A 13,667-nucleotide genomic window follows, 5' to 3' on the forward strand; every position below is an offset into this window, starting at 1 on the left:
TATTAAAGTCTCCCACTATTATTGTGTGGGGTGAAATGTATTTTTTGAGCTTTAGTAGGGTTTCTTTTATGAATGTGGGTGATTTTTTATTTGGAGCATATAAGTTAAGGATTGAGAGTTCCTCCTGACAGATTTCCCCGGTAATGAGTAAAAAGTGTCCTTCCTTATCTTTTTTGATAACTTTTGGTTGGAAATTTACTTTATTTGATATTAGAATAGCCACTCCAGCTTGCTTCTTGGAGCTGTTTGCTTGGAAGTTTTTTTCCCACCCTTTTACTCTGAGATAGTGTCTGTCTTTGTCTCTGAGATGAGTTTCCTGTATGCAGCAAAAGGCTGGATTTTGTTTATGTATCCAGTCTGATAGTCTATGTCTCTTTATTGGGGAGTTAAGACCATTTATGTTAATAGATAACAAGGAATAGTTGTTTCTGTTTCCTGCCATTATTGCTTTTTTGGGTTGAGTTGTGTCTGTGTTTTTTTCTTCTTTTAGTTTTCTTGTTTAGGAGTTTTCTTGTTCTTACTAGGCTGTATTTTCCCTCATTGTATTGGGTTTTCCACCTATAATTTGTTGTAGTGCTGGGTTTGTGGTCAGATATTGTGTGAATTTTGATTTGTCTTGAAATATCTTTGTCTCTCCATCGATGGTGATTGATAGTTTTGCTGGGTATAGCAGCTTGGGCTGGCACTTGTGCTCTCTTAAGGAGTGCATGATGTCTGTCCAGGCTCTTCTAGCTTTCATAGTCTCTGTTGAGAAATCGGGTGTGAGTCTGATTGGTCTGCCTTTATATGTTACTTGACCTTTTTCCCTTACTGCTTTTAGTATTCTTTCTTTACTTTGGGCACTTGATGTTTTTACTATTATGTGTTGGGAGGTATTTCTTTTCTGGTCCAACCTATTTGGAGTTCTGAAGGCTTCTTTTATGCTCGTGGTCATCACATTCTTGAGGGTAGGGAAGTTTTCTTCTATGATTTTGTTGAAGATATTTACTGTGCCCCTTAGTTGATACTCTTCTCCCTCTTCTATTCCTATTATCCTTAGGTTCGGTCTTCTCATTGTTTCTTGGATTTCCTGGACATTTTGGGTTAGGAGCTTTTTGTTTTTTGCATCTTCTCTGGCCGTTTTGTCTATGTTTGCAATGTTGTCTTCTGCCCCCGAGATTCTCTCTTTGATCTCTTGTAATCTATTGGAAATGCTTGCTTCTGTGACTCCTGATTTCTTTTTTTGGTGTTCTGACTCTAGGGTTATCTCTTTTAGTGTTTTCTTTATTGTGTCAATCTCTGTTTTAATTTCCCTCTTCCATTCCTTTATTTCTTTGGTTCTGTTTTCCTCTCGTTCTTTGAGTTCTTTGAGTGTTTTTCTTGTTTCTTCTTTAAAAGCTTCTGAATCTTTTTGCTTTTCCTCCCTTTCTTGTTTAAGTAACCCTATCAGCGTCTTGAGGCATGATTTCAGGTCTGTGTCTTCTTTCTCTGGAGTGTTTGGAGTTCCGATGTTTGCTGTTATGGGAGAGCTGGGCTCTGGTGTTGCTAGATTGTCTTGGTTCCCTTGGAATATACTCTTTCTCTTTCCTCTTGCCATTTTGTTGTCAGTGATATGTTCTTACCTTTCCCTTGTATCTGGTCTGTGTCCCTGGTTCTCCACTGGTTGAGGTGTCAGATGGGTCGAGCCCTGTTTTATGCCTCAGAGTCGCCGGGTGTGAGCAGAAGTTCCAATGTTCTGTTTCTGTTTGCTGGATCAGGCATGGCAGGGCAGGGCAAGGCAGGGGGTGCACTTTCCTTGTGTACTCCCCAGAGATCTTTCTGCTCCCCTGCGGTCTAGGTCTCCCACTCACCAGTTGCTCAGCCTCTATGAGCCGCCGTTCCGTGTGGCAGGTAGGCCAGGCTCTGCTCTGTGTCCGGAAGTCGCCTCCGGGTGGAAACACAAGTTCTAATTTTCTGTTCCCAATTTCAGTCGCCCAGCCTCTATGAGCTGCCGTTCCGCCTGGCAGGTAGCCAGGCTCTGCTCTGCGTCCGGAAGTTACTGTTTATTTTTGACACGTTAAGTATTTGGGGTATTTTATTTTATCTTCGCTTTTGCCTTTTAATGCTTTTTTTATTTTTTGCCAGTAGAGAGCTCATGTTTGTATTGATAATAATAATATGCATCTTTAAATGTATCCCAGTCTTTTTCAAATAATATATTTCTTAACTATGAAAATTGAATTTGTGATGTAGACCAGGCTAGTTTTAAACTCACAGAGCCCTGCCTTCCTCTTCCTCTCAAGTGCTGATATTAAAGGTGTGTGCCCCCATGGACTCCCTTGAGCTAGAGTAAAGGGCAGTGAGGCGGCTCTCAATGAGGGTTCTGGGATCGGAACTATGGTGCTTTGTAAGAGCAGTGTATGTTCAGAGCCACTGATCTGTCTCCCCAGCCGATTTAAAACATGCTTTTGACATTGTGTGTGTGTGTGTTTGCCTGTGTACACTTGTACATTATCCTAGGGATGAAGCCTAGAGCCCAGCACATGCTCACTCCACCACTGAGTTGAATCTCTAGTTTTATTTTTACTCTGTATTTACAAATAGCATCTCATTTTGTTGCCAGGCTAGTTTTGAATTCACTCTGTAGCCAAGGAGGGCTGCTGGGTCCTCTGTCCTCAGAGGCTGCAGGAGAGCTGGTCATGTGTCTCCTCTCCTCCTGGGGCTTAGCGGGAGGGGGAGTGTCGGGCAACCCAGGTCCCACCTCCTCAGTGCCACTGAGTCAGGAGTCTTGTCGAAGCAGGATCTCGGTTTATTGCATCAGCCCCATGCTTATATAGAAAAGGGGTAGGGGGCCGGGCTCTGGGAGTGGTATGAGATCACGTAGTGCAAGATGACGTAGTGTGAGATGACGTGATGTTGGATGGGGTGGGGCTGTGTGGCTCCAGCAGTAACTGGGCAGAGGGGGTTTTAAGCAGGTCCTGCAGTCACTCCTGTGTGGAAGTGATCTGTCCAAAACAGGTCTCTAAACTTGAGTCAGGCTCAGGAAGCTGCATTAGGCCTCGCATCCAGGTCCAGCCCAAGAGAGCCCAACAGAGGGCCTTGAATTTGTGATCAAGAGATGTGGTCCCTTGACTTTGGATCAAAATTATCCTCTTTTATTAATAACTTAGTCATTGGCATTGTGTCGTTAGCATTAGAAAACAGACTTAGGACAGAGTGGCTCCTTCCTCTGTCTCCCCTTTCTTCATGCCTGCCTTCCCACCTTGGTTCATTTCAAGTGGATGGGGTTTGGCCATGTAGCCCAGGCTGCCCTCCAACTCCTGCCTAAGTTTACTATTATTTCAGGTGTGCACCACAACTTCCGGCTGTTTCTTTCCTTAAATTACCAGTAACTGTGGACATTGTAGACAAAAGTCTTACTTGTGTCCGGCTCCTATCGGCTGCGGGATTAGCTCCCTGTAAAACCTGGGTATGTAAGAGTTCCGGGTAGACTGAATTCAGGAAAGCACTCTGAAGTTGACAAGTCTCCATTGCATGGAATCCCCTTCTCAGGGGCGATTTGACTCTTATATTTGAAAGCACTGGTCTCTTTACTTGTATCCTTGACCTTGTGGTTGCTTTCCCCTCTGCCTGAGGAGGGAAAACGTGTGCTTCTGCTGAAATCGCCCAGGGTCACTTTGAGCTGATCGGAGCTGAACAGAGCACATTGCTTTCTGCCCTTTTGCCCTCTGCTCTGCGGTGACTGTTTTCTCACGGTAGCCCACATGACCCTGAGTCTATGAGAAAGTTTATTAATGCTTAAAGTTACTGCTGACAGCAGTTGACATCTCTGCCTGTAGGACTTTTACTTCACTTTAGAGCCACCTGTCAAGGCACGGAGGAAATTATGATTGAGTCTATGTACCAGAAAGGTTTGCTGCATGACATCAAAAAGTACCTTTTCTTTATGCCAAACGTCATTGCAGCTGAGTGTTTTCACTAGCTGTTACAGTGTGAGTGGTGTTCACAGCAGATTTAGTTTCCAGACCAGTAAGCATGATAAACTAGAATTTGTTCACTGAAAGATCCTGTGAATGAGAAGCTAATTAGTGAAATTATTGTTGTTATTGTTATTACTATTATTATTATTATTATTATTATTATTATTATTAGAGAAAGAGAGAGGGAAAAGAGGGGGGAAGGTTTTACTAAGGAATTCAGATGGCACCTTAGTTTATTCAACTTATTTAGTAGCAAAGAGTAATTTATATATTGTCTTTAAGAAGCAAATACTCCCAAACAGGAAATCCCGAAGAGGATAGCATGGGTTGACTGAAGAGAGATCAGATGTAAGTTGCCATATCATTCAGCCCTAATAATCTAATTACAAGTTCTTTTAGACTTTCAAAAAAATTATTGACTCCCCACCCCACCCCCCAAGGGACAATGCTAAGGGCTACCCCAGGGCTGGCTGGTCTAGTCTAGGAGCTACCCCAGGGCTGGCTGGTCTAGACTAGGGGCTACCCCAGGGCTGGCTGGTCTAGTCTAGGGGCTACCCCAGGGCTGGCTGGTCTAGTCTAGGGGCTACCCCAGGGCTGGCTGGTCTAGTCTAGGGGCTACCCCAGGGCTGGCTGGTCTAGTCTAGGGGCTACCCCAGGGCTGGCTGGTCTAGTCTAGGGGCTACCCCAGGGCTGGCTGGTCTAGTCTAGGGGCTACCCCAGGGCTGGCTGGTCTAGTCTAGGCTTGGTCCTACAGAGCATGTAAAGGTGCCGTGCAGGCAATCAGTAGCACATACTTTTAGGTGTTCAAATCAGAAACCTGGGAATCAAAAAATCTCTCTACTCTTCATATTTAACATACGAGTATGAGCATTCTGTTCTCTTCTGATAGCCCCAGAATATCTGCACATCCTTCGTGCCCTCAACGGTTCCAGGTAGACCTGGTCAGCCTCTGTGATTTGATGGACCATGTCATAACCTGTCTGCTTCCGTCGGTTTCACCTCAGACCATTCAATCCATTCTAGTGGCATCTTGTGCCAGCTACTCACAGCTCCCTGCCACCACAGGAGTGACCTTCGAGCTCCCTCCCATAGTTCCTCAAATCCTGCAGAAACATACTTCTGTCTGCTTCCCCTGCCTCCATCTACTCTGCCTTTTGGCTTTTTGTCCCTCATTGTCTCTGCGTTCCTTCTCTTTGGGCCTCTGCATCTATCCCCCCTCCTCACTCTCGAATCTACCTAGTTTTTTCTGATCTCAGCCATCCTTGGCTTGAATGTTTATCTTTCCTCAAGCCTTACCTGCCTGGCTCTGTGATGCTGGGGAGAAATATATAGCTCCCTATCCCTATATTGGGGTTTACCAGAAGATAACGCTTGTAATTTCTGTTCACTGTGTTCCCCCACTACACTGCCTGGTCCTCTAATAGCGGACATGTTGCAGCCAGTTCAGACTGGCTCAGGGGGCAGATGTCACACTTGTTTTTAGTTTTGTTCATCACTGTAATAATTAGACACTGACCACAATAAAAGTAGTTATACCCCTGGGTGGTGCATTCTAGTGAATGCCTTTAGTTAGAGCACTCAGAGAGGCAGAGGCCGGTGGATCTCTGAGTTCAAGGCCAACCTTGGTCTACAGACCGAGTTCCAGGACAGACACAGCTATACAGAGAAATCCTGCCTTGGAAAACCAAAAAAAAAAAAAAAAAAAAAAAAAAAAGTAATTATACCATGGAAACTAAGAAATACTACCATGAATGTGTTGTTATCCGTTAATTTATATACTTGAGAAGTCAATTGCTAAACATGCACCAACATGCACTGACTGTATCAGTAACTGCTTATCCTAGGAATTAGCACACTGTAGCTGTTCTGTTTGGGTAAATGGATACATGGCAGTGTTCTGTCTGACACCCATGGTTGCTCCAGTACAAAAACCTCTGTCTACAGCTTCCAGTGCTGTCCCTCCTGTAAAAAGGCAGCGCTACTTTGTGTGGCTTCTTTGCCCTGCTTTGGGTACCCGGGTGTTCTCTCAGCTTCTCAGCAGCAGACGTGAGAAACTCTCCAGGCGAGCAGGTATCTGAATTAAGAGCCATGTTCCCTATAGGAAATCATCAGCGATGCTTCAACCGATCCATGTTTTCCTGGTTCCAACCTTGTCCTGTCCGCTTACTGCAGGAATAACCTCATGCAAGTCTCTGCACGTCTCTCCGCCTTATTTCCTCTTTTTATGTAATAAGCATTAGTAGTAGAACCAAACCCAGAGGGCTTTCATAAAAATCTGGGAAGGACTCATCTGGGAAGGGTGGGCATGAATGCTAATTACTTGGTAAACGTCAGCTACATTTATTACACCATCCGCTCTGTTAGACCAGAAAGGCCCAGAACCAGTGTAGAATTTCTAATCCCCAGCCTTTCAGACACTACAGCCTCGAACTGCAGGTTAGAGGGACCTGGGGCTTGGGTTGGACCTCTTATGCTTGTTCTAATTTTATTCATTTTTAAGTATGGGTCTGTGTGTGTGTGTGTGTGTGTGTGTGTGTGTGTGTGTGTGTGTGTATGTGTAGAACACAGAAGAGGGTATCAGATCCCCTGGGACTGAAGTTACAGTTGTGAGCCACCATGTTCGTGCTGGAGACCAAACTGTGGTCCTTCTCAAGAATGTCCAGTGTTCTTAACCACTGAGCCATCTCCTTTCAATAAGTCCTATCAGCCTGCATTCCAAACAAGTCTACCTAGCTACTCTCCTGTCCAGCCACATTGTCACCATGGGCCCACCTGCCTCCCACTCTCACTCAGAAGCCACCTTCTCTTATAGCATTTCTTTGGGCAAAGGACCCAACATATTAGCTCCTCCCTCTAGCCCTGCTTAGCCTTTTTTCTGCTTTATTGTTTCTCTGTCTCACATAGTGTTTATCATACTGTACCTATTAACTTTTTTGTTTGTTTCACTTAAATTTAAGCATGTGAGGACTTTTTCCTTTTTAAACTCTAGCTCGGAGCATAGCGCCCAGCATGCGGTACAACTCAGTAAAGATTTATTGGATGAATGAATGATACACTATCTAAAGTCCAGCTAAGAGCCTGCTTACACTGCCTGTTCCTCTCCTCTTAATACTTAGAGGCTTTCTCTACAAGCTACATCATATTGGAAAAGCTTGGCATCCCTAGAAGCGATTATTGAGCTCTTGCTGTGTTAAGCATGTGCTCAATATGATACAGCTAAGACGCTGCACGATTTGTCATGTGGTCTCCACACAAGTGCTGTAATTGCTTCATACTGACCCTGGAAGGCTATGAAGGAAACATTATCCTGGGTCCTGCTGAGATAGGGAGATGCCATGAAAATAAAGTTGGGCGGTTTTTGTTCGTTCATCTTGGTTTTTATTTACGGGACAATTGAAACACCCCTTCTCTTATTTGATGCTACAAAATTTCAGAGTAAAGACTCTCCTTGCCACATCCTATCCCACAGGTGTGTGTTCCAGGTTATGCATTATGGATTTAACACTTGTGTTCTCTTGGTTGGCCATGTACTTCAAATTCGTGTGTTCTCACAGTGTTTGATTCTATTAGTTTCTTTGATCTCCTTCAGGAACAAGGCAAGGTGTAAATGCATAGGGGGCCTGTTTTCCTACCTTGTCTGGCGGCTAATTCTTCTAATCCTTCCTCATCTAGGAAGTGGAAGCTCAGTTGGAAGAAGTGAAGACAAAATCCGAAAGGGAAATAAGACAGCTAGAATCGGAGAAGGCTGCCCTCAGCGCGAAGCTTCAGAACCCTCTACTTGAGGTAAATCTTCAAAACCCACTGCTTGGGAAGGGAAGTTGTGAGCTCTGGGAGTTTCTGGCTAAATGGGATCCAGAGGTTCACCACCGCCCTGTGTCCTCTGAGCAAAATAAAGGGCATCCAGCCAGGCAGGAAGGCTGTCTGGGGGTGAAGGGCGGTGGTGCATAAACTCAGCTGCAAGTAACAGACTCTGATTTATAGGGTCTTAGACAAAGAGGTCTTTAGGGCCTCACAGAAAGGCAGGAAGCAGGAGGCTGCTGTGACTCTGGGGCTAAGTGACTGCAGGGCTGGTGACTCTTCCTTGTCCTTCTGCTCCAAGATGCAGTCACCTTTGTGGGTTCAAGGCACCCTTGCCTTCCCAGACTCATTCTCTTATAGCAAGCATATTCAAATGATATGGCTGCATCGAGAGACAAATATAACCCAAGCTAAGGAGTTTTCTTTCGATTTTAAATAAAATTAAAGCACAGGCCCTTAACGGTCTGAGAATCAGTGGAAGAGGCTGGTAACAGGAGCTAAGAGACATTTTGGAACCTGATTAGACCAAAAAGTATAAAGAGGTCTCTTTTTCCTTGCCATCCATCAAACCTCGAAGAGACCTGAGTTGTGCTCTCAGGGAGTTCTGAAGCTAGCCCTTCAGCCCTGCCCATGTATCACAACCTCTGGGGAGCAAACCTATGGCTTTGGGGTGGTGGGGGGAGAGCCAAACTACTGGGATACATGCCTAATAATGCTGAAGTTCTTTCAAGAACTCAGAGACTGTGTGCCCTGCCTAAGCCTCATTATTTCAGGATCCTGGGTTGCCTTTGAGAGGATCTCTGCAGAGATGCATCGTCCCCGTCTTCCCCCTTCTCTCCCCAATGTTCCTTCTGTTTCTCCCCTCCTAAGTGTCTCCCCTCTTTTTAGTGCTTCTGTGACCACTGTGCTCTGCAGAGCTTAATGTGGCTTTATGTGTGTGACACCATCACAAAATGACTTCCCTAATGGAACTGCCTCTTTAACCTGGAGACCGGGTTGTTTTGCATACATTAACTCTCTCTGCCCCCAAGTATCTGATACCTAGATGCTATTATTATCATCTCTGATTTGAAACTGAGAAAACAGAGACACAGAGAGGAGGTAAGTCTACCTCCCTCTGCATGCGTAATTGCTCAGCAGCATGAGAGTGACTCTGACAATGCTGCTCGCTACTCTTCCCCTGTGTCAGCAGCTCTGTGTCACCTCTACTGACTGAGGATCTTTCAGGACCTGAACACCAACAATAAAAAATTTAAAAAAACCTGGCTGTTCTATATTTCACAAACTTATAAGACAGCCCATTCCTCCTTCCTGAAAGTCTGCAGTCCCTATTTTTTTTTTTTTTTTTTTTTTTTTTTTTGTCCAATTTTGGCCTAACTTAACTGTCTACCACGATGCCCCAGACACTCCCCACCCTGTCTACTGTCATGTGTCTGCCCACCAGATGTGCCACTGGGAATGTGGCGTTCCTTCATGATTGACAAGTTATACAGGGAGGACTGGGGGTCCCCTGTTTGGGTTCTTAGTCTCATTAATAAAGCAAATTGAAAACAAACTCAAGTGGAAGGTCAAGAACTGCTTTATTAGAGTTTAAGAGAGAAAAGCCCTGGACAGGCAAGCTGCAAACCACAGAAGCAGCCAGGAGAAGAGCTGGAGAGAGAAGGGCAAAGAGCCATGCCAGTTAAGCTGGTGGACGCATGGTGGGTAAGCAGCCGCAGGCAGGGAACGGTGCTTTAAAGAACGAGTGAAGATTCCACCTCACACCAGTCAGATTGGCCAAGATCCAAAACTCAGATGACAGCAGATGCTGGCGAGGCTGCGGAGAAAGAGGAACACTTCTCCACTGTTGGTGGGGTTGCAAGCTAATACAACCACTCTGGAAATCTGTCTGGCGATACCTCAGAAAATTGGATATAGTACTACCTGAAGACCCAGCTATTCCACTTCTGGGCATATACCCCAGAGACACTTTAATACACAACAAAGATATATGCACCACAATGTTCATAGCGGCTCTATTTATAATAGCCAGAAGCTGGAAGGAACCCAGATGTCCTTCAGAAGATGAATGGATACAAAAAATGTGGTACATATACACAATGGAATACTACTCAGCCACCAGAAACAATGACTTAACCAAATTCTTAAGAAAATGGCTGCATCTAGAGACTATCATCCTGAGTGAGATAACCCAGTCACAAAAGAACAGACATAATATGCAGTCACTGATAGTGGGATGCTAACCCCAGAGGCTTGCACTCCCCCAGAAACAACTCACAGACTGTATGAAGTCCAAGAAAAAAAGAAAACAAAACAAAACAAAAAAAATATTTACAAAACAAGAAAACTTTAACTATTTCCATGTTACATTTTGTTTTACATGTACTTTAGCTCATTGTAACTAGTAAGTTTTCAAGGCATACAACCAAACCTTGAAAAAAATCAAGTACTGACTAAAAAATATATTCATATAGTTTTATGTAAAAATTATGTTAAAATCTGAAAAAAGTACTGACAAAAATGTATAATTTTAAGCAAAAAATGTTTAAAATCTGTACATTTATCTTTGTTTTGTAAAATAAAGTTGTTTAAAAAAAAAAAAAGAAAAAGAAAGAGTGAAGAAGCTCAGCGTACCAGAGCAAGCACACTACCATTCTGGCCTGCATCTGAAAGACAGAAAAGAGAACGGTTGCAACTTTTGGATTCAGGCCTCTAACTGGTGGAATGACCTAGCCAAAGATTGTGGCTTCTTATAAAGACTGTACCATGGGAAAGGCTGAGCAGGAATTCTGGGAAAGAAAAGAACAGTATCTCATTTAAAAATTGTTTTATGTGTCTCTTTAGTATGACTTAATGTGAGCCTGCCTTCCTAGGGGTGGTTCCTTGGCCAGGCAACTGACCCAATACAACGGGACAGTTAGGCTTTCACCTGGGCCAGAGAGTCCATAACAGGCTTTTATTATTACTCTAACACTACCTACCCTTCTCCCATTCTGCTTGCTAATCTTGTTTCTTAGAATTCTCTTTCCTATTCTTGCTCCTGGCAGACTCCCACCCAACCTTTCATAGCCTTAAAGTTGCTAGCCTCCCCAGACCAGAATTTATTGCCTCAAATTATATAAAGTACTACTGACATCACTGTGGGTATCGTGAGAAGGGAAAAGTTTAATATGACAAAAATACTGTCTTAGTTACCTTTATCTTGATGTGATAAGACAACATGATCAATGCTCTTATAAAAGTGCATTATCTAGGGTTTATAGTTACGGAGTGTTAGAATCAGTGATGGTCATGCTGGGAACATGGCAGGAGGCATGCAGGCATGGTCAGAGCAGGATCTGAGACCTTACATGTTAATCCACAAGCACAAGACACAGAGAAGTAATTAGGATAGGTGCGGGTGCTTAAAACCTCAAAGCCCACCCTAGTGGCACATCTCCTCCAACAAGGCCACACCTCCTAATCCTTCCCAAATAGTTCTACCAACTTGGGACCAAGTATTCCAATACATGAGCCTATAGGGACCATTCTAATTCAAGCCTCCATAAATATTTTCATATGTTACTGGCATAAATATACCATTGATGGTAGTGTATTGTTGTTTATATGTCTTCATCAAGTTTTGCTATGGTTATAAACCTGTACCTCTCTCAAAATGAGAGGCTCAGAGACAGCAACCATTTTCTGTATCATATAGTCTGTCCCTTCCTCTGTTCCTTCCCTTCCCCCCTGTGTCCACAGTGGTGTATGACAAATACGAGAGCTACTAATGTTTGCTAGCAGCGTCTGAGCTTCCCTTATGGCTATTGGCCTCATTTTCCTTATAGTCTGCAGAAAAAAAAACAATCTGTTTAATTGACAAGTAACAATTAGTTGGCTGGTGCTTATCACCACAATTAAAGCCTTATAATTTAATCATGCCTTCTAGACAGCTATGCACCTCTTCAGTGCTCTTATTTTACCCACTAATTTTTCTTGAGAAGAAATTAAGGAATCTAAAACTGATGTGCCTTAGGCATGTGATAACTTGTGTCTCTTCTTTTCTTTCTTTATTAGAAAAGGAGAATAAAATAAAACAGGCCTTCTACGATGTCCCCAGACATGTAGGGTTTTCTCACTATTTTTCTAAGTCATTGCTTCAACCCCTGCCATGTGGCTGCTTGCAAATGGCTTCAATTCGTCCCCTTTCCGCCTCCCTCTTATGCTTAGATTTAGGTTGGCTGTCCTGTATTTCTTCCTTCAAACTGTAAAGAAACTGTCTTCGAGCTTTCCTCAGTCTGGTCTTAAATTTTTTCATTTTGAGATCAAGAATCCCCAGAAGGGCCCCCAATTTTCCAGTTAACATGTGGTACCCCACGAAGGGCTCCAAAATTTTCCAGTCATGCTCTTAGAAAGGATTGCTGACAGGACAGGTGCCTGGAACAACCGGGTGATAATGTGCTGGACACCACGGTACACAGAGATGGTGAAGGAGTCGCGGAGGCCAGTGGCTAAGACTCGGGATCTGTTGTAAGACATTCTCCCACCTGGAGTCTGAAGTGTGCTAAAACCCAAGCAGCAAGTAAATAAGTAACACTCAAGGTGTGGCTTTTCTATGGGTCCTGTTGCCAAAGTAGGAATCGGGGGTTATTCTAGTCAGGACCTCATTCACCAACTCCCGGGGAAAGCCCAGCCTGCCTGAGAAAGTCTTAGAAGGGTACCGTTTTATTCCATTCTCTTTTTCTAATGAAGAAAAGAAGAGACATGAGTTTATCACAGGCCTAAGGCACATAGGTATCAGGTGCCCTCATTTCTTTTCAGAAACATGTATGGGGCAAAAGGACAACAAAGGAAAAGTGACAGATGAACTGGGAGAAGGGTGTCAGACCGCACTATCACGTCACAAAGCTGAAATTGTGGTAGTAATCACTAGCCGGCTAAGTGTAACTTGTTGATTTCCTTATGCTTGTGACTGATATGCGGGTGCTAACAGTGTGCCGTGCTGTGCCTGTTCTGTGGGTTAACACTGTGTCTGGGGAAGGCGTGCTGAAATCTTAAACCTAATTCCCGAGAAGATGGCCTTATTTGAATATGTAGACCAGGTAGAAGCAGGCCATTGAGGTGACATTGGCTTAGAGTGGGTTCAATGTCTGTCGCCCTTAAAACAATGGTTCTCAACCTGAGGTTGTGACCCCCACCCTTTGGCAAACCTCTCTGTCTCCAAACATATTTACATTGTGACTCCATAAAAGTAGCCAAACGTTTTAAGTTATGAAGTAGCAATGACGTTAACTTTATGATGGCTCTCAGCATTAGGGAGGTTGCGAACCACTGCCTTAGAAGAAGGCTACCTGAAGACAAATAGGGAAGGAAGCCAGCTGGCCACTGGCAAGTATTAGAATAATGTGTCCGGTAAAGCAAAGAAAAGCTAAGATTGCCACCAGCCTAGATGATGGATAGGCTGGAGGCAGGTTCACCCTTGGAGCTCGGAAAGAGGACCAGGCCAGCCTGCGCTTTGCCTCTAGACGTCCGGTCTCCAGAGCTAGAAGAGAATACATTTCTGTTGTTTCAGCCAAGAACCGGTGGAAATTCATCACTGCAGTCCTGGGCAGATAATACATCTTACTGCAAATGCAACACAAGGGACCCAGTCTCCCCCTTTAGGGCACCTGCAAGGGACTGCTGTGACAGGAAATAGGGACAGGCATGAACAGGGAGGGCTAGGGGCTGTCATGGTTGTGGTTGGTGCTGGACAGATAGATTTAAGTCTCCCTCCCTGACATTCTTTTCCCTCTGCTAGGCAGCCTTCTCAGAAGGAGATTAATCTGACAAGCTTCTTTCTTTCTTTCTTTCTTTTTGAAGCCACAGGATAATTCCTCAGAACTCCATTTCCTTCATGGTTTTTGCAAATGGATTTTGTGCTGATTTTCTTCTCCCTAAGCATTTGGCATT

General features: G+C 44.1%; 1 protein-coding gene across 1 annotated transcript in view; it reads left to right on the forward strand.

Annotated features, from left to right (window-relative positions):
- FAM184B (family with sequence similarity 184 member B) overlaps nucleotides 1-13,667 on the forward strand; it is a gene marked incomplete at both ends in the record, with an annotated part of 91,759 nt that overhangs the window by 54,953 nt on the left and 23,139 nt on the right. Inside the window, one exon of the mRNA XM_080930227.1 lies at nucleotides 7,611-7,721. Within this exon, the coding sequence (XP_080786353.1) occupies nucleotides 7,611-7,721 (111 nt within the window). The remainder of the gene's footprint in view (nucleotides 1-7,610; nucleotides 7,722-13,667) is intronic.

The sequence above is a fragment of the Micromys minutus genome, assembly GCF_963924665.1.
Source record: "Micromys minutus genome assembly, chromosome: 1".
NCBI classification, from domain to species: domain Eukaryota; kingdom Metazoa; phylum Chordata; class Mammalia; order Rodentia; family Muridae; genus Micromys; species Micromys minutus.